Below are 23,692 nucleotides of genomic sequence, written 5' to 3' on the forward strand. Positions count from 1 at the left end.
CTCTGTGTCTGTGTCTCTGTCTCCATCTCTGTCTCCTTCTGTCTCATTTCTCTGTCTCTCTCTGTGTCTGTGTCTCTGTCTCCATCTCTGTCTCCTTCTGTCTCATCTCTCTGTCTCTCTCTGTGTCTGTGTCTCTGTCTCCATCTCTGTCTCCATCTCTGCATCTCTGTCTCCGTCTTTATGTCTCTGTTTCCATCTCTGTCTCCGTCTATGTCTCTGCATCTCTGTCACCAGTGTCTGTCACCATCTCTGTCTCCATCTCTACGTCTCTGTCTCTGTCTCTATGTCTCTGTCTCCATCTCTGTCTCTGCATCTCTGTCTCCATCTCCGTCTGCATCTCTGTCTCTATCTCTGTGTCTCCCTTCCCTCACCCCCCAGCCCCACGCAGAGCAAACCCTCCGCATGTGGCCACTGTGGTCAGGATTCACAGTGATTCAGGAGGGCTGGGAGGAAGTTTACTCTCCCTTCGGGGGCACTAGTCACTTGGCCCAGGGCGTATGGAGACCAGGTGTTGGGGGAAGCGCACACACAGAGGGAGCCCGCTGTCCCCACGCCCTCTGAGGCCCCCACAAGGCAGCCCAGGCCACAGGGGGCCACAGAAGTCCTGCTGGGCTGCGAGCCACCCACTGTTTCCTGGAGGGGAACTTGTGCGCTGCTGGGCATCTGGCCTCTGCATCCCTGTGGAAGGAAGGGAATCCGTGTGACTCCTGGGTGGGGAGGGGAGGGGGAACGTGCTCCCAGCAAGGCCAGGTGTGCGAAGAGCCCAGGCCCGAGCCTGGGACCCCCCAGTGTCCCCTCTAGTGGAGGCTCCCAAGTGGCCTGCCCAGCATACCCCTTATCCTCTGCCCCAAGGATGTTCCGGCTTTCCTCAGAGCTCCCTCCAGCACCACCAGTCTGCTCACCAGGAGCTGCCGTGACATTTCCAGGTCATGCCTGCCCCCAGGCCCCAACACCCACCCCGCCACTAGCCTTTGCTCCTGGACTTCCAGCCGCCCATCATCGGCCGGGTGCTGTCTCCAAGGCAAGAGATGCAGGACACTCGTGAGGAGCCTGGCCACGGCCACAGCCACGGGCTCAGCCTGGAGCAGGGGTGTCGGGATGGGACGCAGGCTGGGTAGAGGGATGGGTGGGCCAGCCTCGCCCCGGGGCATGACTGGGAGGGAGCAGGGAGGGAGCCTCTGGGAGCCGATCCTGCCCTGAGGGGAAGAGAGTTGATTCTTGAAAGCTGAGGTCTCTGCTGGTGGACGGCCCTGCAGGCGAGGTTCAGACCTAGAGGCTTCTAAGCCAGCTGCCTGTGGTTCCATTTCCTGCTGAGGCGGGATTGCAGTGGGGTTTCGGGGGGCCTGGGGGCCAGCAGCCTCGTGCTTCTCCACTACGCTGGCCTGGCCGACTGCAAAGCACCTCACTCCCCACAGCTCAGAAGGGCCAGGCTCAGGGACCCGCGCCCACCCGGCCCCTCCGGGCATGGGCCGCTCTGCCCCCTGCCCCTCCCCTGGCAGCTTGGCAGGGAAGGAGACCCCTCGGCGGTCCCATCCAGCACCAGGACATCCTCCCTGGGGACCCGAGGCAACCCACATTACAGCTGAGTGTCCCCGCTTCTGAGTTAGGACCCAGAGTCCCACCCGTCTGGAGGCTCCGTGGGCTTTCTTCCCACCCCAGTGCCAAGCCCTGGCTGGAGTGGACGGCAGGTGCCTGGGGAAGGTTTGCTTTGCAGCTGTGTGGCCCTGGGCAAGTGGCACAACCTCTCTGTGCAAAACAGATTACACCTGCTCCACCTGCCGAAGGCAGGAACCAGTGAGCTCCTGGGAGATGAGCGCAGGGGTGTCCCTCATCTCTTGAGAGGCGGAACATGCTGGGTACCCGCTGCTTCCGGGGCGGGGCGGAGGGCGCCCACCTGAGCCTTCTGAATTCAGTTATATGAGGCTGTAGCTGACATTTCATTCCACGGCCCCAGTTATCTGTTTCCTAGGAAACAAGTGAGAGACGCCGACTCTCCAACCACACACACACACACACACACACACACACGCGCGCACACACACGCCGTGGCCGCCACCAAGACTAACAATTAACAGAAATACAGTAAATGTCAGCAGACGCTAAAAATAGTTTACGCGACGCACCTCGGGGGCTGCTCCCTGCCGCCTGGCGCCCCGGGGGCAGGGACGGGGACAGCACCTCTCCATGACACACTGCCACACTGCGGCCCGGACACACCTCTGAGCCGGGGCGGGTGGGGGGGGGGCTGCTGGTCCGACTCTGCAACACACCACCTGCCTCTCTCCCACCTCCAGCAGGATGAGACCAGAGGCGTGCACGGATGCTGTCCTCCCAGCCCATCCCCCCACTGGGCACCACCACCGGGACCCTGCCCGCCGTGTGTCTGGCACCCGTGTTCCCGTTGTCCAGCCCCTCGCACCCCGAACACACGGGGCGCTCCGGACACCTGTGCTGCCCCCACATTCCCTGTCCAGCGCAGCTCAAACCTGGACCCCTCTCTGCCGGCGGGGCAGCCATCCTGCACTCCCGGGCTGACCTGATGGGCTTTCTCCGCCCCCCCCCCACCCTTTGCTCTCACCTCCCTCCCAGCGATGACAGCAGCAAACAGGTGTGCTCACTGGGCTGCGGGCATCGTGCGGGGAGCTGAGCTGCCTTAACAGAGACAATATAACGTGTGTGTGCCGTCGGCTGCTCTGCTTCCCGGGAGCTAGCGGGGGTGGCGGGGGTGCTGGGCCCTGGCCCTGGGCCTGAGGCGGGTCCAAGTCACCTGCACCCCACAGTGGGGCTTCCGGGGGTGCTCCTCGGGGCCCTGTCTGTTCATGCTTTCGTCCCAGGACCAGAAGAGGGCTTGATAACTTTCTGGGAGCGGAATACAGACACACAGCCCTCAGAGGGAACCCGCGTCCCAGAGGCGGTCCCCCGTGGTGCTTTTGCCTTCCTCCCAACACACCTGATGGTTTAAAACTGGCTTTTTTGCAATTTGTTGACAAATCAGGTTTTGCTTCCTTCCTACGATATCCTAAGTACAGGCTCTGTTCCATGCACAAAGCCTGCCTTAGTCGAGTTTGAAAATGTTAACTGGAGTGGCCTTCCCGGGTCCCAGTAACGAGTCTGCACCTGGCTGGTGTGGCCGTGAGCACCCGGCCCGAGAGCCGGACAGAGAGCCGCACAGACACCCTGGTGACCAGAGTTGTCTTCTTCTCGGTGCAGCATTACTTCACCGTTAACTTCAGCCACGAGAACCAGAAAGCCCTGGAGCTGAGGACGGAGGATGCCAAGGATTGTGACGAGTGGGTGGCGGCCATCGCTCACGCCAGGTACGTCTTGGCCACCCCACCGTCACCGCCAAAGGGGTGGAACACAGGTCCCTGCCCAGAGCAAACCCAGGCCCCAAGGGGGAGGGCGGGGAAGGGAGGAAGGGAGGGGAGAAGGCGAGCTGTAAGGAGGGTTCTTGGCAGGGGTCCCCTCGGATCCCAGAGCTCTGGGTCTGTGCCACCCTCTGTGCCCCCAGGAGCAGGGAGACCGGAGGAGCAGCCTCCCGCCAGCTTCAGTGCACCGGCTCCTTCCTTTCCAGTAGAGGAGCTGAGCCCTATTTGGTTGGGGTCAAGGATTTTATGGCTACCAAAGCCTAAGCCCGGGCTCCAAGCCAGCTGAGCCACGGATCTGCGGTGTGACCATGAACAGCTCCTATCTCTCCTCAGAGCCTGTTTCCTGTTCTACAGAGGGAAATCTCTCAACTTCTCTGAGCTCAGGGGTTCTAGAGCTCCTCCTCATTCCCCGCAGGTCATGCCCCTCCCTGGAGGGGCCAGACAGAGAGAAAAGCGAAGAACTCTCCGTGTATGCTGCAGAGAAAACGGGGCCCCACCGTGGATTGAGTCTTCTGGGTCGTGGGGAGGTGACAGGCTTATAGGCTGGGGTATGGCTCCACAGCTGACAACCCCCTGACAGAGCCAAGTCTCATCCAAGGGCAGGGACCCCCAGAGTCACCCCTCTCAGCAGGTGATCTCTCCAGCTCAGTGCAGAGTGGTGTGTCTCTGCGTCTGTCTGCTTGTTAAGTGTAAGGTCCTGAGGGCAGAGACCAAGTCTGATTCTTTGGGTCCCCAGGGCTTACAGGGGCATGAGCAAGTGGACCAGGAGAAATCAAGGATGAATGAACGGACGAGGATGGATGCAAGGTTGGGTGCTGAATGGAAGGTGAAAGATGAATGAATGGAGGGTAGACAGACGATAAATGGATGTGTTTCGAGTATGTGTGATGGTGGATAGATAGTAATGAACGATGCATGGATGGTGTGTGTGTGAGTGGACGGTTGGATGGATGGGTGGGTGGGTGAGTGAGTGGATGGGTGGATGGATGGATGGATGGACGGATAGATGGTTGGATGGATGGATGGACAGATGGATGGATGGGTGAGAGGATGGATGGATGGATGGACGGATGGATGGATGGGAGGATGGATGGATGGGTGGGAGGATGGATAGATGGATGGATGGATGGATGGATAGATGGATGGATGGATGGATGGATGGGTGGGTATGAGTGGGTGGATGGATGAGTGGGTGGGTAGTGGATGGGTGAATGCGTGGGTGGGTGGATGGGTGGGTGAGTGAGTGGGACAATGGATAAATGTATAAATGAATGGGTGGTAAATGGATGCATGGGTGGGTGGGTGGATGGATGAATGGAGGGATGGATGGATGGGTGGGTGGATGGATACCAGGGTCCTTCTTTGAGCCCTGGAACAAACCAGCTGACCAGAAACCCTTTATGATGGCCATAGCACTATGACCTCGAGGTCAGGCCATGTCCTTCCCTGTTCTCAGGGAGTATCCAGTCCAGCCATGGAGACCTGGTACTCACACATGAACTTATAGAGTCAGGCTCTGACTGTGGTGCTGGGCAGATAGGGATGGGTGCAGGTGTCCCCCAGGGACATCATGTCCACTTCGGAAGACATTAGACGTGTTCACAGCTAGCTCTTGTACACAAAGGCCCTGGTAGGTACAAGGCACCATGGGGGAGAGACACTACTTCCATCTGCAGGGAAATGAGGGAAGCTGGATACAGGGTGACATTTGACCTGAGCCAGAGGACCAAGGGCGTAATGGGTTTAACTATGAGTGCTTTGGCCCCCAGCCCCAGTCCCACCCCCAAGGCACTGATGTACAAGAGAGACTTCCAGGATTAATGAAGAGATAAAGTGTGGGTTTTGGAAGGTGACGTGTAATCGGGTCATAACGGGTCTTGAACACCCAGCTGGGGAGTTGGGCCTTTAATCTGTGAACAGTGGGAGCTATCAAAGCTTTTATACCAGGAGAGTAACACCATCAGAGCTACAGTTTTGAGTGGAAATTGTCAGCGTTGTGCAGGATGGATTCACGGTGGAAGAACCCAGACTCAGGAAGAGCCGGTGGGCCTCCGTCCCCCCACCAGGAACCAAGAGCAGGGCTGTTCTGAGAACCACATGAGTCTGCTGACGGGGAGGGGCTTTCTACGTGTTGAAGCGGTGCAGAATGCAGAGTTCTAATCGGTTGTACATTCTGAGGACCAGGACTGCACTGGTTTAGAAAATACATTGATACCAAAATGTTTCAGAGACCGTGTGAGACCCGGGAGTCTCACCTGGCGGAGGTGACAGAGACCCAGCAGAGGCCCGGCTGGGGTGGGGCCCCGTAAGGCACACACGCAGGCAGGCGCGGAAAGTGGCTCAACCACTTCAGACTGTTAGACTGTTGCTTAAAAAACTGAGCCGTTTAAAGATTGCTAGGCCGGCTCTGTGACCAGCGACGTCAACCTTTCGGTGTTTATCTGAGAGAAGCAAAACTATCCATGACCGATCCTGTGCACACAGCTTTGTGTATAATCGTCCCGACTAGGAAGAGCCGAGGTGTCTGTCGCAGACAGACAGACGTGCAGACAAGCCCTGGTACATCCAGGCGACAATACCGCCCAGCACCGGAGAGGCGCCCGCCCCAAACACGTGTCACAAAACGCTGAACATCAAAGTCAGCGTGCCGAGGAGGAAAAGCCAGATGCAAAATAGGGCACGCCATCTGAGTCCAGTGACGCAAAATTGTGTCACAGGCACAGCTCGCTTGTGGCGAAGGACTCTGAGCCGGAGTCGCCTGTGGGGTCAGGCTTGTGGGGGGGATGGAAGGTTCTCTCTCCCAGGTGCGGTATGCGCAGATCAAAGCCCATCACCGTCAACCGTGCGCTTTTCACACCTGCACCTTCCAGTCTACACACATTAACCTCAAATTTTAACGCAGGGTTCTGCAGCCCCAAACCTCCGACCTCCCCCTTCTGTGACCAGCAGAGAAAACCGCATCTCAGATGCTTCAAGTGATTAGGTCAGGCCCACCGAGATCATCTCCCCATCTTCAGGCCCACTGTGTCCTGTAGCACCACGGAGGAGCAGGGGCGGAAGCACATCAGATCTGTGGTCCCAGGGATTTGGAGCGCTTGCACCCCGGCGCGGGAGAGGCCGTCCTGGGGCTGACTTACACGCTCTGTGTCGCTAGAGGGAAAGCGCAGACTGTGAGCCATATGTAGCCTCAAGCCCAGTCCATCATGAGTGTGCGTGAGTGTGAGATATGTGTGTGGGTCAGGAGGGAGCCTGGCTCTGTTCCACGGCTCTGTTGAGCAGTGAGCAGTGTTGCCGAACCTTATTTGGTTTCTCTTTGCATTTACGTACTAGATACGTTGTACGTACCGAGGCAAGCGCCGTGGGGTCTACAGCGTGCCCCTTGCCCGTGTGTGCACCGTCCACACTTCAGGGAGGGCACAGGGTGTGAGCCGAGCAGCTCCCACTGTCGGGGCCTGGAGCTCTGTTCTAGCTCCAGCTGCCGCTCTCCCAGACTCATTTAGGGGAAGGCACGTCCCCTCTTGGGCCTCGGTTTCTTCACGTATAAAATGAGGCCGTGGGTCTTCCATGGCTCCCAAGTTCCCGTCCAGCTCTGAGTCTGAGTCTCGAAAGGCAGTGCTGCCCAGAGAGGTGCTTGGTACCTCGTTACTGGAGGAGAGGGTGGGGGAGGTGGGCTGCCCGATCGGCTGCCCAGGAGACCCTGCTCCACGCCGAGCACCAGCGTCCGTGACAAACCACCCGAGTCTCGGATTTCCACAGCCCTGGAGTGCAGAGAAGTGCGGCAGCGTGAAGACAGACCCCACCGTCTCTCCACTGAGTTCCCTTTGCAAGCTAAGAGAACAGAGCCTCTTGGGAAGTGGGAGAAACTTCGAAACCTAATATTCTCGTTCACACTCATTCTCGTATGGGAGCCAAGTCCTCGTCTTCGGTGAATGGTCCTGCCAAGCAGAGTCCACTCTCGCAGCCTCACTGACCTTTAGATGGGGGGCGACGGGGGAGGCCGGGACGGAGCTTTGATGTTGGGGTCAGGACCCTCCCCAGGGATATGCTCCAGGTCCACCATGCGCCCTGCTCCCCCCGCCCTGTCCACCCGCCCCACCACCCCCTGCTGCCGTCAGGCCAGCAGGAACCAGCCTCCTCCGACCCCGTCAGGGGACCAGGCTTTCTCAGCCTCCCAAGGGCCCCCACCCCTGCCTCCGTGCGAGGCTGTTCCCACGCACGGCCGCCTGGGCTCCCATCATTGAGGCTGAGAGCACATGTGTGCAGCTCCTGAGCCGGTGACGAAAGCCAGCATTGCTAGCCCGGTGCCCACTGACCAGCCGCGTCCAGGGCCACCAGAAAGCCATGTAAGAAGATGCCAGACGGGAAAGTGTCCCCTCGACTGAGCACATGGGGAGCCCATGGATGACCCCCGACAGGGACCCCACTGCTGTGGGTGCCAGCCGCCTCCCCTGGCTACCCCAGCCTAGGAGCAAGTGGGGGGACAGATGTGGGGATGAGTGAGGACAGGCTACTCTCTGAACAACCCTTGCTGCATGGGTGGGAGGGGGCTGGGTTTGTCCCTCACGTGGAGGGACTCAGGGCTCCCCACATGCCGAAGAGAGACAGCCCGTGGGACATGGACCGCTGCTGATACTGAAGGGACAGGCATTCAGGGGTTCAGGATGGAGCGAGCAGGGCCTCCGCCCTCTGACAGGAGGGGGGCCAAGGTAATCCCAGCGCGAATGCGTCACGTGTGCTGAACTGTCCCTCACTGGCACAGACCCAGGTCACAGATAAGCAAACTACGGCACGAGTTGCGGTCCCTGGGCTACTGGGTGTGCGAGGGAGTGAGCGAGGCCGGGCCCGGCAAGCGGACTGGGTCTGAGGACCGGGCTTCCACCAGAACCCGCGCCCGCAGGGCAGGGCGGCCGCGACGGGGAGGGGTGCAGGCGGAAGCAGCTGGGGAGCGAGATGGTGACGTGGCAGCTGCGAGGCGGAACACAGCCACCGGCGGGGTGGGGGGCGAGGCCGGAGAGCCGTGGAGGTGGAGGGGAGGGCTCTGGCCGCTGAGGTTGGAGGCCAGAAACCGGGGGCCGTGAAGCCAAGGGTGGGAGGAGGTTGGGGACACGGGCAGGAAGGGGAAGGGAGGCTTCCGAGGGCACCAGGGAAGGGAGGGGAGGACGGGGTCGGTGAATGGACGGGTGAGTGAGGGGCAGGGTGGGCTTTCCCTCCAAGTCCCTGCCCGGCTTCCCCGATGGGCCCCGCTGAGCGCTTCCCTTGCGAAGCCCGTGGGCCCTCCTTTGCGGAACGGTGTTTCCCCAGCTCTGACGCCGCCAGTGGCCCTGCCTGTGCTGCGGGGTGTCGGGGAGAACCCTGGCCCAGAACACAACTGACCCGGCTCCCCCCCAGAGGCCTGGAACCCGGCTGGTCTTCCAGGTCGCCCCCAGCTGTGATGCCCTGCAAGTCTGAGGCCTGTTAACATACACAGTGCTGGGCTCTCTCTTCTGCCCTTTGCTTATCCTTTGGGGGGCCCTCTGACCTGGCTCCCCTAACCCTCCAGCCTTGTTGCCAGTCTCCCCCAACACAAGCCTCCTGGCCAAGGCCACCCTTGGACGGGTGTGTGCCCAGAGCCCTGGGTCTGGCTTCAGAGACCTGGGCTGTGGGACACCCCCATGGTCTGGGTCGGAGAAGACAGCATGGCAGCTGGAGCCAGAGCCAGCCCAGGAAAGAGGCAGGGGGAATGGGCTTCAGACAGAAGATCCGCCTGTGCAAAGGCCCAGGGGCCTCGGTGGGTGAGAGCGGCCCCCAAGGGACCCACAGGTCCGAGTGCAAGACGGGAGCTGGCAGGGAGTCCTCAGGCACTGTGTGCGGCAGCGGGACCTTCTCTGGAGTCCCGCTGCTGGGGGTCCCACCTGGGCCTGGACCTGCGGATCTGAGACCCACAGTGTGGTAACCTGCATGTCCACTGCCCGCAGCTACCGGACACTGGCCACAGAGCACGAGGCGCTGATGCAGAAGTACCTGCACCTGCTGCAGATCGTGGAGACGGAGAAGACGGTGGCCCAGCAACTGCGGCGGCAGATCGAGGACGGCGAGATCGAGATCGAGCGGCTGAAGGCAGAGGTGACCACCAGCTGGGCCCCGGGCCCCCCCACGGGCTCCTGGAGGGGCAGGGCGTGGGGACACATGATGGGCAGAGCGGGATGGTGCGCGGTCAGATGGGGGTTCAAATCCCACCTCTGCCCCCAAGCCCTGTGCCTCAGTTTGTCTGTCGGTGAGATGGGTTTTTTGTCCTCACGTGGCAAAGCTGTGAGGTTGGTGCAAGCTGATGGGCGAGCTGCAGAGCGCCGTGCCTAGGGCCACGCTGACTAAGCATTCAGCATCACTGGCCAGCACGGCAGGGGTGCGGGGCCCCCGGAGGGTCGGGGTCCAGGCAAGGGCTCTCTAGGCTGCCGTCTAGGGGCTGCGCTGTCGTCAGGCTGAGCCCACTGGGGCCATGATACTGAGCATGTCCATGAAGCCGTATTTCCCGGACCTCCGCGCCGACCTCCAGAGTTGGAACCAAACTGTCCCGGCCTCCCGAGCAGCTCCCTCGACGGGAGAGCGGGCAGTGCTCTCCGCCCCGTAGGCGCCCCTGCCAGCCGTGTGCCCAGCACAGAAGGACCTGACCCCTCGCCCCACGGCGCACGTGGCACCATCTGGCCATGTCGCCCCAGAGCCGTGGGCTCTGCACTGAGGAGGGGAAGGGGAAGCATGGGCTCGGCTGGCAGACTCCGCCGAGTAATTTCCAGGCCCAACGCAAGGGAAAACGCAAGGCTGCGGCCGGGCTGGGGAAGTCACCCCCGTCCTCACAGCCCATCACCCCAACCCATGGCAGGCAGGTGACCCGCAACTTCGACCCCCACAACCTAGGCACTGGGGTGGGGGTCACCCACCGAGTGCACCCTGCTGTCTCGCGCCCTTCCCTGAGACGCCGCGGATGCGCCCTGGACCCCCCTCACACCCACGCTGGGGCTCCCTCAGGTGGAGTCCAGTGCCCCCGCCGATGCCAGCCTGTAGCCCCCGGACAGAGGGCAGCTGTGGGGGTGGGGAGCGGGCAGCGGGAGCCCGTCCCGGGGCTGGCGAGTGAGAGGGAGAACACGCAAGCTAGGGCCCTGGGACCCTGCGCTGTGCTCCTCTGTCCCACCAGACGTCACTTACAAAACAGAAAATTCTAAGAGAAAAGCACTAAGAATTTCAGGGTGGAAGCCTCGGAGCTGGGAGCCCCAAACGTGGGTCCCGTCCGGCGCTCGTGAGGCCGGCTCTGCCCGGAACGGTCAGACCGGAAGTCACCAGTCCTGCCGTGTTGCTCCGTTGCAAAGCTGCACCGTCCCCTCGGGAGCTCAGGTTCAAGCAGACACCAGAACTCTGCACACCTCCTCTGGTCCTGCACTGGGCACCTCAGATGGGCCTCCCCAGTCCGCCCTCGACCACCCCAAGAATATCCAGGCTCAGCAGGCCGCCCGCCAGAGCTCCCACAGCTGGGCGGGGACTGAGGGGCGAGCTGGGACGGGAGCCCGGGGCTGTCTGTCCGCTTGTCAGTCTTTCCCCTCTGCTCGCAGCTGCAGGACAGGAGCTTGTCCCGCCTGTGAGCACCTGCTTCGTTCTGGCATCTCGCCCAGCCCAGCACACATCCCCGAGTCCGGGCTGCACCCGTGAGGAACCGGGGGCCTGGCCCGGCCCCACGTAATTGGCTTTATGAGCCAGGATGCCCCGGGAGCCTCTCACGCGCTCACTCCGCCTGCAGCCCCCTGAGCAGCGCCCACGGCCTCATCCTCTTCCCCGGGCCTCCTCCTGTCCCCCGCGCTCCAGCCAGAGCTGGGAGCCCTGGGCCCCGTGCCCCCGTCAGTTGTCCCACCTTCCTGCCTCGTGGAATCCTAGCAGGTCCCACGCCTCCTCCCAGGCCCCTGCCCCGGCCGGGGCTGCTCACTGCCCCTGCTCCCACGACGTCTCCGCCCCCGTCTGCCTCATCAGAGCCGATTCCGCACCGTCCGCCACCCCACCGACCTGGTGGGGGCCCCTGGGGGGCCAGACTGCCCTGGTTCTCCCTCCTTACGCCTGGCACGTGGTATGTGGTCAGTGAATATGTGGGCCTCACGATCCGAGCTGGCCCAGAGGGACAGCCGTGCCTACCGCCGGGGTCTGTCTGGGTGCGATGACATCAGCATTGTGCTGGACTCGCGGCGCGGACCCTGGCAGGAGCGAGCTCTTCTACTGCTGGGGAGGCCGTGGGTTCACGTGGCGTACAGCCTGGGAGGTTTCAGGGACGAGTGTGCGAGAGAAGATGGGGGCTGCGGGGGTGCCCTGTGTCGCTAGGGAGCAGAAGGCAGGTCAGTTGTGTGTGTGTGAGTGTGTGAGTGTGTCGGGGGCAGGAGAAGCCAAGTCGGTGGGAATTTGGAGCAAGTGTCCGCCTGAATGCGTTACAGCAGGGCAAGAGAGCCTTTAAAGAAGACCGAGAAAGAAGATGGTCTTCGTGGAGCTCTCGGGCTGTAGTCTCTGTGTCGCACGCACACACACACACCCCTGCGGGGCAGGTGGACACAGCCTGCTCCAGGAAGTAGGCCGTGTGGGAGGCAGCAGGCCTTGGAACGTGACTGCTGGAGGGATCTGAAGACGCTGAGGGCCACCGCAAAGGGAGGAACTTATGCAAGGTTGCTCCAAGGTCACCTGAGGGATGGAGTCCCTCACGGACTTGGGTCTCCTGGCTCCAGACCCTCGGCCCCGCGCCTACTCCTGGGAGCCAGATCTGAGGAAAGGGGGTGTGGTTGCCAACCACAGTGTCGCCTGGATGGCCCCGAGCCCCCACGGTCCCCCTGCCCTCCGCTAGCCAGACCCAGCTGCTCGAGCCTGTCCCTCACGTCCCCGAGGACACGCAGGGGCTCGCCTTCTGCCCTCCCCCTGCACTGCTCGGTACCCGCGGGAGACCACCTTGTGCGTCTGTCAGGGTGACGGGGTCCTCGCCGCAGGGGCTTCAAGCAGCAGGGGTTGCTTCTGGCCTCACGCGGGGTGTCCACTGGGGGCCTGCTCCCCAACGCTCGCTCGGAGTCGGGGACACAGCCGGCAGGCCCCCCGGGCTCACACGCAGGGAAGGGAACTGTGAGCGAGGCTCACCGCGGCTCACGCGACCGTGGACCCAGCACGTCCCAGGACCACGCCCACGCTCCAGGGGCTGAGAAGCACAGTCCTGCCTCGTCTGTCTGAGGAGGAGAACCAGAGTCCACAGAAGCCGTAACGACTGCCTGACTGTACCTCCCGCTTCCATCCCCCGACACGGGCTCTTGTGCACAACGTGGAACAGATGTCCCGAAAGGTGTGGACCCAGCAGGGGCGGCTTCCAGAGCTGAGTCGGAAACCAGCTTACACATAGGACACACCCCCGCCCTCACATCCCCGGCCCTTCCTACCGTAGGAGTATCTCACTGGGACCCCACGCGGCGGGGTGCACGGGCGCTGGCTCCTCACGGCCTGCAGGAACCCACCGGCTGACCTTCAGGAGTTCTGCGGGCTGCTCGCTCGACCTGTGGCAGCTGGCTGTGGGCCCCGGTGCGACTGCCCACCATGAACTTGGCAGGTGCTCTCGGCCGGGTCTTTCCTTCAGAGAGCCGGTCGCTAGCATTTCACGGTCTCCTTTTCTTCAGGCCCCGCTGCATAATCGGCCGGTGGGGCACAAGGAAGAGCCCAGGACCCTCAGAACAAGCCCTCCGCCAAACCTGGGCCCGCGCGGGTCTGGCTCAGCGCGGGTCACGCTCCCAGTCACCAGCCCCGAGGCTGCAGCCTGTGTGCCCCGCGGCTGCCTCTCCCTGTGAACACACGAGATCGCTCCCGAAGGAGGTCTGCCCCGTACTGTGCGCCCCGCTCTCCGGCTTGCCCGACAGCAGCCCATCAGGCCCCGTTTCTTGTCACCACACCACTGGAGACCTAAAGCAAAGGGGCATCCACCTCTGAGAAGACGCGTCCGCTCTGGGTGTGCCGCTCGCTCAGCAGCATCTGACTGTTTCAGCAGTGACCCTGCTCTGGTTGGGGCCCAGAGGTGAACGTGCAGGGGTGAGGCAGGCCTGGCAGGGGAGGGTGGGAGCATAGACGCAGCGCTAACATGTCATTGGCTTGGAGCGCCTGGAGTCCTAGAGCCTGACTCTGGAAGGGAGCGGCGAGAACGTCAGTGCAGGGTTTAGATCAGTCCTGCAAAACAAGTTTGCTGCGATCCCGGCACGGAAGGTAGAGCAGCGAGGAGACCGCTCTGGAGGGCCGGGAGAGTGCAGCGGGCCTAATGTCCAAACCGGGCTGCACCTGCGCGCCTGGAGGCTTGCCTCCCGTGTCCCCTGGGGCCGTGTCCTGCCCCTGCTTCCCTGGCACACCATGTCCTGTGTGCCCCGTGGCTCCATCCACAGCATCCCCTCCACTGGAAGTCCTCTGTCCCGTAGCCCTCCTGTCGGACTCCTGTTCATCCTTTGAAACCTCTTGCGGAAGGCCCTTGCTGCTTCCCTGGCGAGGCCCTCCCACTGCTGTGGCTGCACATCTGCTCTGGCCTTGTCCTATTGGGCTGTCTGAACCCCTTGTTAGTCCGGGAGCACGTCCAGGGAGGGGTCTGGTGCCTCCACCTCCAGCTGCGTCTCGCCGGAGCCCAGCACAGAGACATCACCAGGACATGTGGACCAGGTTGGCCCAGGAGGATGGAGATGGGCACCTGGATGGCTTGGAAGAGACCAGAGGGGATCAAACAGGGAGGAGAGGAGGCTGGGCCATGTGCCAGCTGCTTGAATGCAAGGAATACAGAGATCTTTAGCCAGCCCTGGGCTGTTCACAAGAAGGAGCACCCGAATAAATTCCCCGCCAGCCGCTGCGCGGACTGGGTTCAGGATTAAAGATGGCATCTCAGGGATGGTGGGCAGCAGCCAGAGCTCAGTGCCCCAAAGCAGGGTGGCAGCGAAGGTTTGCCTGTGACGGGCCGAGAAAGACTGACCGTGGGTGGCAGGTGGGCAGGGGCCCGCCGAGATGCCAAGCGCGGAGCCAGGATGGGCAGCCAGTGCCGGACGCCAGCCAGGGGGTCCGGCAGGAGCCAGAGTGCCCGCTCCATCATTGACAAGGGTCTACTGAGCCAGCCCTGGGTGCCAGCCGGCGAACCGGGTACAAAGCCAGTCCCCCCAACAGAGGGCACCTGCTGGGTTTTGAGAAAAGTGGCTGGTGGGAGCTCCGTGGGGCTGGGGCTCCGGCCACCTCCCGAAGCCCACTCCTGGCACAAGGGAGCCATGGCCTAAGACCCCAGCACCCCGGAGTCTACCCACCCAGCAACCTCCTTAAGTGGGGCCTCCAGGGCTTGTGGCGCTGCCCAAGCACCGCGCCTCACGTCTGACCTAGTTGCATCTATTTTTCGCCCCAGTCCCTGCTGAGGACTTGTCCCAGAACACCTCTCTCTGAGAAGGGCGCCATCAGATCTAAACTCTGGCCGCACGCACACACACACACACACACACACACACACACACACACACACCACCATTGCGAAGAGAAGAGGGTTTCGGTGTGCAAAGCTGGGGGGATGCTGACCGTGCATCTCCACGTTCCTCAGCTAAGAGTCTGCCTGTGCACGTGTGCGCGTGTGTGCGCGCGTGTGTGCACGTGTGCCCCTCGGCCCTCTGGAGCACAGAGTCTGCCTTTATGTCAACCTGCAGATGTTCTCAGAATTGAAAAAAACCCAGGGTGGGGGGAGGGGGAGACGTGAGAAAGCAGAAAGCTCTGCGCCGGCCGAGCGCTGCTCAGATGTTTTCAGCTGCTCTGTGAGCATCACAGGGATAATTTTAGCAACCAGGGGAGTGGAGAGCGGGGAACTGTTCCATTTTGCTTTCAAAGTGCTCGATTGTGAGAGCCCATTCATTCTGCAGTTCGGCAAGTGGCCTTGAGAGGACAGAGCCGCGTGTTTTGCAGCGCCAGCCGGCTAGGCGGCGGCGTCTGGAGGCTCCCGAGCTGCTATCTTTAGCTGTGCGAGGCCCGGCGGGGGCAGCGTGCTCCTGGGGGCCAGCTCCGTGGTGCTGCTGTTGCCCAGGTTCTCCTGGAATTCGCGTCTGTGCCGAGCACGCAGGTGTGTGCCGAGCACCAGGCCCTGGCGAGGCTCCGGGAGCAGGTGGACAGGAGCGGCAGGCCAGGCTGGAGGAGCGGGCAGGTGGCACCTGCTCGGAGCGGCAGGGAGAGCGCGGCCCGGCTGTCCACTCAGGGAGGCCCAGGGGACCCGCCACCGTGTGGCCCGGGGCACCCCTTCTCCTGGGCACCACCCCTCCGTTCTGTCCCTGAGGCTGTGCTGGACTCTGATGCCCACATCAGACGACAGGAGGCTTTCCAGGCCAGCGCAAGCGCTCCTCCCCACGGCTGGCCCGTGTTTCTAGGCCGGCAGTGTCCACAGGGGGCTCCAGGGCAGAGAAGGGCTTCCGGGCAGCCCGGGGGGGAGGGGAGGCCAGGCTAGAAGAAAAACTCTGCATTTCTCTGATTCCAGCAGTTTTGTCTGAAAAAATAAGGGACTGCCCAAGTGTCCGTTTACAGATGAAGGGATTGCAAAACGGTATGTAAATACCATGAAAAATTCCCCGGGCCTAACAAGGAAGGCCTGGTGACACCCGCGGCAGCGTGGGCAGAGCTGGAGGGCCATACCTGCACCAAGTGGGATTCCAGTCCTGGAATGAGGTCGGAGAGGAGTCAAGTTCATAGTCAGAAAGTCGAGGGGGAGCTAGGGCGGGGGGGCTGGGGGGGGCAGGGAAACATTGTTTCGTGGGGACCGAGAAACATTGTTTCATGGGAAGAGATGGGAAGTTCTGGAGATGGATGGGGGGATGGTGGGCACATATTTTAATGCCACTCAGCTGTGCACCAAATGGGTGAAAATGGTTAAGTTTGAGGTTAGCTTGCCAAAGTTAGAAACAAAGGGGCTGATGGTTTGGGGCAAAGGGAGGAGTACCACAGACTGAGGCTTCCTGGGGTGCCAGGGGCACACAGCCCAGGGCGCCGGGGCTCCCAGTCCAGGGCTCCCTCACTGTCTAGCCCTGCAGCCTCGCACAGAGCAGGGGACACATGCCGCAGGGCCCCTGGGGCAGGTGGCAGGGCGCTGGCTCACCCCTGCGACGCACGTCTCCGTTACAGATCGCATCCCTGCTCAAGGACAATGAACGTATCCAGTCCACCCAGACCACCACCCCCAACGATGAGGACAGTGACATCAAGAAGATCAAGAAGGTCTGTGCCAGCCTTCCTAGAGAGCCTCCTGGCACTGTCACCCCCGTCGCCCCACCCCCAGGGCAGGCCACCCCCACCCCAGCCTGAACAGGTGCCCTGAGCAGCACTGTCGGGCGGGTTCTCCGAGCTGCCCGGGGGTCATGGCTCCACCCTGTTTGTAGGTAGGACGGGCTCCAGAGCAGAAGGAACCCAGATTGCAGGCTGCAGTGCGGGATTTCTCACACCACGGGACAGGCCCTGAGGACCCCCTGCCCCCACCCCACTGACACGCCCCCCCCTCCTCATGCAGACCCTCTCACAGCTGCCCCCTCTAGTCCCACACACACCTCGGCAGAGGAGCCTCTGGTCCCCTGAGCTGTCCCTGCTGGTTTGCTCCGTGAGAGTCCAAAGGTCGTAGGAGGCCCTGGGGACCCGCCCAGTGGCCAGGGTGCCAACCAGCACCTTGGACCAGCCAAGGGCAGCACAGGGAAGGGACATGTGTGCGTGTGCAGGCTGCCAGGCTTGAAGCCGGGGAGCCCAAGTTACCCTAAGACAGACCGGTGAAACCCAACAACCCTGCACGTGGAGGGGGGCAGAAAGCCCCCGGTGTCCCCAGACCAGAAACCGCACACGGGCGTCCCCCGGGCCGAGTTCAGCCTCCCAGCATGTTTGGGGTTTTGAGCCCACACAGTGTGTTTTTTGTTCTTTTTAATTTGTTGCCAGTGCTTTAAAAGCTAAATATTTCCCATGAAAATCTGGATTTTGTTTCTCAAAAATAGAAATAGCTAACATTCATTAAGCACTTTCTATGTGTCAGACACTATTCTAGGAGCTGTACACAGATTAATTCATTCCTAACTGAGAACCCTCTGGGGTTTCATTATTATCTGCGTTTCACATACGGGGAGACTGAGAGGCAGGGAGGCAAAGGGACTTGCCCAGGTCACACAGTTCGGCGTTTGCACGTGACGCTAAGCCCCAGCCACCCAGCTCCTGAGGCACGTCCTCCGGTGCCCGGACACAGGACCTCCTGGAAAACACGAGGAGGCACACCCCAGGGCCCACCTCCCACACAAACCCCATTAGTCCCAACGGCCGGCCTCCTGCATCTGGAGGACCCGCCAGGCCCCCATGGCCCTTGGAGTTTGCCACCAGGTCCCAGCGAGGCCCCACCCTCGCAGGGGTACCCGGGCTCTCCCTCTGCCCTGTGGCACTACTGGGTTTCCCAGCCACGACTGAAGCCCTTCTCACTGGAACATTGTAAGTACCCGCTGAAATCCTCCTCCGTCCCTCGATTCTCACCGTCCTGGGGCCTCAGGGCAAGTGCTCCCTCATAGAGAGAGCCTCCCTGTCTCGGAAGAGAGGGGTCTGGGCTCAGGGCTGGCCTCCTCCCCGGGGCACACGGCCCCTGCCGCAGACCTGCAACCTGACCCCTGAACTTGCTGTTCGTGTCCCCCTTTCCGCTGAGACTAACGGGCCTCTGTGCCTGGTCCTCAGCCGGTGACCCCGGCACCCCCGGGCGCCCCCCCAGTAGCAGGAGCCGCCTGAGCTCTGTGGGGCTGGGAATCAAGGTCCCCCCCACTCCCCGCCAAGTTCCCTCCGACACATGGCCAAGCCGAGCAGCCCAACTCCGAGCTCAAGTGTCCACGTTCATTTCCCCCGGGAGGAGGAGGAGAGATCTGGGCAGGCGCTGGAACCTCTCAGAAGCGCTGATGAGGCCCCAAGAACGAGATTAACTCATTCGCCGTGTTCTGTTCACGGCTAATCACCCTCTCTCCGGAGGAGTGTTCGCTGAAACTTCTGGGCTTTCAGGCCAGTCCTTAGCCGAGAGGTGGGGGGAGACTCCAGGCACAGCCCGCAGGCCTCTTCCTCCCGCCCCTCCCACAATGCAGACTCGGGCCGCCCTTTTCCTCCTTCAGAGGGGGCTTCTGCAGCAACCCCGGGGGCTTGTTAAGAGGCAGGGGGCGGGGCGGGGGCCTGGCACCTGCATTTCCGCTGAAAGCTCCCGGAGATGCTGACACCACCCCTCCCAGACCGCCCTGGGGTCCGGGGGGCCCCCTCGTTAGCCCAGTCGACCGATGGGGAAACCGGCTCGGAGGGACCAGGCAGCTCGCCCAGGACTTCGCAGGGGGCGGTGGCAGGCCGGGCTTCCCTCCCCGCACGCCCAGCCGGCAGAGGGGGCTGGGGTGACCACGCCTCGGTCCCTGCATCCGCCCCCGTGACAGAGCGCGCCCCCGTCCTCCCGCAGGTGCAGAGCTTCCTGCGGGGCTGGCTGTGCCGGCGCAAGTGGAAGACGGTCATCCAGGACTACGTGCGCTCGCCGCACGCCGACAGCATGCGCAAGAGGAACCAGCTGGTGTTCAGCATGCTGGAGGCCGAGGCCGAGTACGTGCAGCAGCTGCACATCCTGGTCAACAACTTCCTGCGCCCGCTGCGGATGGCCGCCAGCTCCAAGAAGCCCCCCATCACGCACGATGACGTCAGCAGCATCTTCCTGAACAGGTGCGCTCCCCGAGGGGCGGGGCCGCGGGGGGACGAGACGGCGCACAGCGGAGCCCCCGCGGGTCGCGCCCGGCGCAGCGGAGCCAATGGCACCCGCGGTGTGGAAGCCGCGGAGCCACGCGGCGGCAAGCCACGCCCTCACAAGTGTGGGTGGGGGCACACAGAGGCCACGCGGCAGGGGGAGGCGCTCCACGGGGGCGTCGTGTCCCCCAGGGCACGCCCCACGTCTTTGGAGATACGTCTGATGGTCAGAACCCGCGGGGCTTAGGGGTGCCGTGGGCCGCGAAGGGGCCGAGGCTGGGGCTGCTGGAAACCCCCTGCGGGGCGCCAGGCCGGCCCCCCAGCAGAGGACCGTGGCTCCCACGGTGTCAGTGTTGACACTGAGAAGTGGGGCGGGAGGGTTTCGAGTTTTGAGTCGGGCTCCAAAGGCTAGCTGTGCTCCATTCCTCATCCTGACGTGGCCATAATGACCTGCAGGCCGGGCTCTGGGCCGCGGGGTCCACCTGCCCTGCAAACGCACCTACTTTTCCCAAACAGCAAACACTTCCTCAGTCAGCATCTTTCTAAAAGGAGTTTAAGAAATGGTTTAAATAATGAGCTTCTCGGTGGGCATTAAAGTTGGGTGGACTGGATGAAAAGTGTCAGACATGAAACACATAACCAGAGCACAATGTTCAAGTGACGCCCCCCGCCCCAGGAATTAGGGTGGCCACCGTGTGCCCCGAGATGGCCCTTCAGCTGTGATCTTGCCAAGGTACGCCTCTCTCAGCTGCTTCACTCCGACCGGCCCTCGCCCAGGCCCTCCCTGTTACAGGACCCCGGGGTTGCCGGGGCAGGGGGCCTGTGGGACTGCCCGGAGGTGGGGGAGAGGTGCAGACACCAGTCAGGGCTCTGGCTGGAGAGGCCCAGAGTCGTTGGGGTGGGCAGGCCTGAGGCTGTGGTGTGGACGCCGCACCAGGGAGGGCCAGGAAAGAGACAGACAGGCCGACGGGGAGAGAAACAGCATTTGACCTCATGAGACTTTCTACAAACAGAACCACGTGCACACATACAAGGTTCACTCTTAATATACATGTTGAAGACAATTTTTAAGTGTTATGTAAATGCCTTTATTTCCCAAAGAAAGAAAATCCGTGCATTTTTGTGAAATCAGGTAACGCTTACTCCAGACACAACAGTGGGGTCTTTCCGACACAGCGACAGGACGCGTCCCTTCTGAGCGCCCTGGGCGGTGCGGTGGGGTCCACGGACACGCACACGTGAGCGTGGACATGGGAACCCACCCTGTGCTTCTCTGTTGGGAAGCCTGGGGTAGAACCAGGGAACTGCATCTCCCACAAGTGCCAGGGCCACGGGTCCCGGACCGCACCGGAGGCAGCACCCTGCCCTGGACAGCTCCCTGGAGAGGGGCGCACACTTGAAAATCCATGTGTAACTTTGGTCTCCTGAACCTCAGCTCGGACAGCCTTCCTGGTAACATAGTCAACACGCTATCTGCTCGTTATATGGTTTATAGACCATACCCTACACTAGGGCAAGCTGGAGAGGAGAAAACGCTTCAGAAAATCACAAGGAGAATACATTTTCGGTGCCATTCTGTGTTTATCAAGGAAACCTGCGGGTAGCGGCCGTGGGATTGGAACCCAGGCCATGCGAGGCCCACTGTGCCGCGGGAGGCCTTGGTAGACTTCTGTGCTCACATTTGAGGCCACGATTGCAAGCCTTTGCTGACCCCTTCTTACGGCCTCTAAGAAAGCTGTGCTTTGTGTCTCTTTACTCTTTCCATGATTTTGTTACTCTCTTCATCGATCTCTAATGGAGTTCTTTTAGCCTAGCGTCTGCGGTAATGAGTTTTCAAGCCAGCTCCCAGCCTTTGCTCAAAAGTTGTTTGAAAAAACAGCCCATGGCTTTTATCTTTCAGCGAGTGCACGATCTGGTCAGAGGCCTTTACCTGAGAGTAAACAGGAGGGAGAAAGCCCCCTCCTCTCCTGGCACCAACCGCCTGCAAGGGGCATGGGGCCCATGGCGGACGGGCACTCGCCGTCGCGGTCTCACTGACCCTGGTCCAGGCCGCAGCAGCCTGAGCGGTTCTCCTGGCCTCCAGGAGCGACACTGCCTCTTACAGGTGTTGGAGGATCTGAGAGGGGTTCACACGCAGCCTCTTGCCCGAGCTGTGCGTGCAGTCCTCTGTGGGAGCGAGACGCCAACAGAAGAGTCAAGCCCCGGAGATGCCCCAGGAGAACGGAACCCACACCGAACGTGGAGGGCACACTTCCCTCCTCCTCTGTGAGGCCAGCGTCACTCCAGCGCCCGAAGCAAAGTCTGTCTCCTGTCAGATCTCAGAGACCCGGAGCATCACCGAGTTGGATCCAGGAATACATCGCAACCCAATGGGACTTACTCCCAGAACGCAGGGATGGTTCAACAAGGAGAAGCCGTCCACGCCTTCCCGTTTTCTCACTGATTCAAGTTAGAGAACACGGTGAGCCTATCTGGGGAAGCATGTCCTGTGCGGGGCTGGCTCCCTCCCCAGGCTCTGATCTCCAGCAGGAGCAGGCGGAGGTCTTCCCCGCCCCGCGCCCAGGCTGCAGGAGGAACAGGCTGGGAGTGGATGCCCTGGGGTCATCAGCAGGACCTTCACTGTCCCTTCTCTGTGCCCAAGGAACGGAGGGCGGATGCTTCCCTTGCCGTCGTGAGCCAGCACGTGGCCGGAGGGAATGTTCTGGACGGCGCTCACCTCGTCCCGGTGGCGCTTCGCGGAACCCGCTTTGCACCCTTGTGCTTTCCATTCTGCAGAGACACCCCACGAGGCTGGAGCTCAGAGAGGTTGCAGGGTGTACTCACGGCACACAGCCATCGTGTGGGCTGCAGTTTTAGCCCAGCTCTGTTTCCTTTTAAGCTCCGTGCTTCCCCACCACCCTGCTCAGTAGCAGGCTGGGACACCATCCCCTCACCCCCCAGCCTTCGGCCTCTGCTCATGGCCACAAGGGTCTGGATGTGCACTCCACCTCGCCCCTGCACGGCTGGAGAACCTTCCCTTGACCATGAGCCCCGCTGTGAAGCAGCCCCTGGGACATGGCCTGCCTGGCGCTCCTGCCTCCGACCAGAGAGGCCGCCGCGCCACTTAGCAGAAGACATTCCCGCACAAAGCTTTCCCTGGATTTGCTTCCAGGCTGAGCCGTCCGGCCCCCTTGGAAACCTGATGCTAACTTGGTAGTTGCTGGAGATGCAGAAGGACCCTTTCCAGGCTGGCGGATTCCTGGAAGTTTCTGCAGGGCAGGGAGGGGTTTATGGTGTGCCCACCCCCCCCCCCTCAGCAAGGGAAGAAAGATCTTCTGAGTAAACACGTGCGGGAGGTTTTGGTTCACGCGGACAGTAGCGCGCAGACTGGGGCTGGTTTCTGCCGTGGGAACCACGCCCAGCCCCCCACCCCGGCGCTGGCACCACAGGCGTTGCCGAGGACCAGAGACATCCTGCCCGGGGGGGGGGGCAGGGGGGCTTGTACATCGATGCCCGCTCTGACCTACGGGCAGGGGCTGCTTGCCGTCCTGGGTTGAGCGGGATGGTGAGACTGGGGGGAGGGTAGCATGCCACCATGAATTAGTCGTGTCTGCACTGGAGGGAAGGTGGGTAACAGGCCATAGATGGACCAAATGTGGGCAGAAGTGCAGGGACCATGCTCTGCCCACCTACCCTGGACTGGCCTTGGGGGGGGTCACACTCCTTTCTGGGCTCAGGGAGCACCAGGCAGAATGAGCACGTCCCAAGTGTGCTCTGCAGACAGGTCACTGCCTCTCCCTCCAACGTTTTTCCCACCCTACCGTCCTTGAGAGGTGTCTCCTACTCTGTCTTCACATCTTCTCTTGGCTGTCACATCCCTGGCCACCACATGCCCCTTGCCACTATAGGCTTAAGTCCCTGCTTGTGTGTCCCCAGGGCCCCCTGCTGCCTTTGTGGGACCCGTCACACTTAAATAATGACTTACCCTGTGTTTGGGTCCTTCTTGCTGTAGGTGGGGTCAGGGTAGTCATGGACAGCTGCCCCAGCTCCACACTGCACAATTCAGGGACGCTCTTCGCATGGGCGAGGGATTGGCACGGTTTTTCTGTAGAGCGCCAGGTGGGAGGTACTTCGGACGTTGTGGGCCATGAGGTCTGTGCTGAAACGAAGCAGTCACAGGTGACCCATGAACGAATGCGGGTGACCGTGCTCCGATGAAACTTCACTACGGACGCTAAAACATGAATGTCGCGTATGTTCACATACGATGAAATGTTTTTTTGTTTTTTTCCAAACCGTTTCGAGATGTAAAAACGTCTCTGAGCTTGCAGACTGTACAAGAACAGGGCACGGCCGCCACCTTGGAGGGAAGAGTTCAGTGTTAGAGAGTTACTAGCTTCACCCAAAATATTCTATAAATGTAATATAGTTCCAGCCAAAGTGCCGCTTAGCTCGATGATCTTGAAGTTGAGCTGAAGGAACAAATACATATAAGTAGGTAACAGTGTTTCCGAGCAAGAACAGTGAAAGAAACATGCCACACTTTAATTAAATTGTTATAAAAGTTTATAAATATATTAAAGGGAATGAAAACAGCCTGAGGGTTG

At 61.4% G+C, this 23,692-nt stretch overlaps 1 protein-coding gene across 3 annotated transcripts in view; it reads left to right on the plus strand.

Annotated features, from left to right (window-relative positions):
* LOC111152646 (Ras protein specific guanine nucleotide releasing factor 1) overlaps window positions 1-23,692 on the plus strand; it is an 88,668-nt gene that overhangs the window by 14,582 nt on the left and 50,394 nt on the right. For all 3 annotated transcript variants that reach the window (XM_022511186.1, XM_022511187.1, XM_022511188.1), the window contains exons 2-5: window positions 3,211-3,317; window positions 9,323-9,470; window positions 16,512-16,604; window positions 18,832-19,085. In XM_022511186.1, the coding sequence (XP_022366894.1) occupies window positions 3,211-3,317; window positions 9,323-9,470; window positions 16,512-16,604; window positions 18,832-19,085 (602 nt within the window). The remainder of the gene's footprint in view (window positions 1-3,210; window positions 3,318-9,322; window positions 9,471-16,511; window positions 16,605-18,831; window positions 19,086-23,692) is intronic.

Source organism: Enhydra lutris, unplaced genomic scaffold (assembly GCF_002288905.1).
Source record: "Enhydra lutris kenyoni isolate GAN:26980312 unplaced genomic scaffold, ASM228890v2 scaffoldscaffold29, whole genome shotgun sequence".
NCBI lineage: Eukaryota > Metazoa > Chordata > Mammalia > Carnivora > Mustelidae > Enhydra > Enhydra lutris.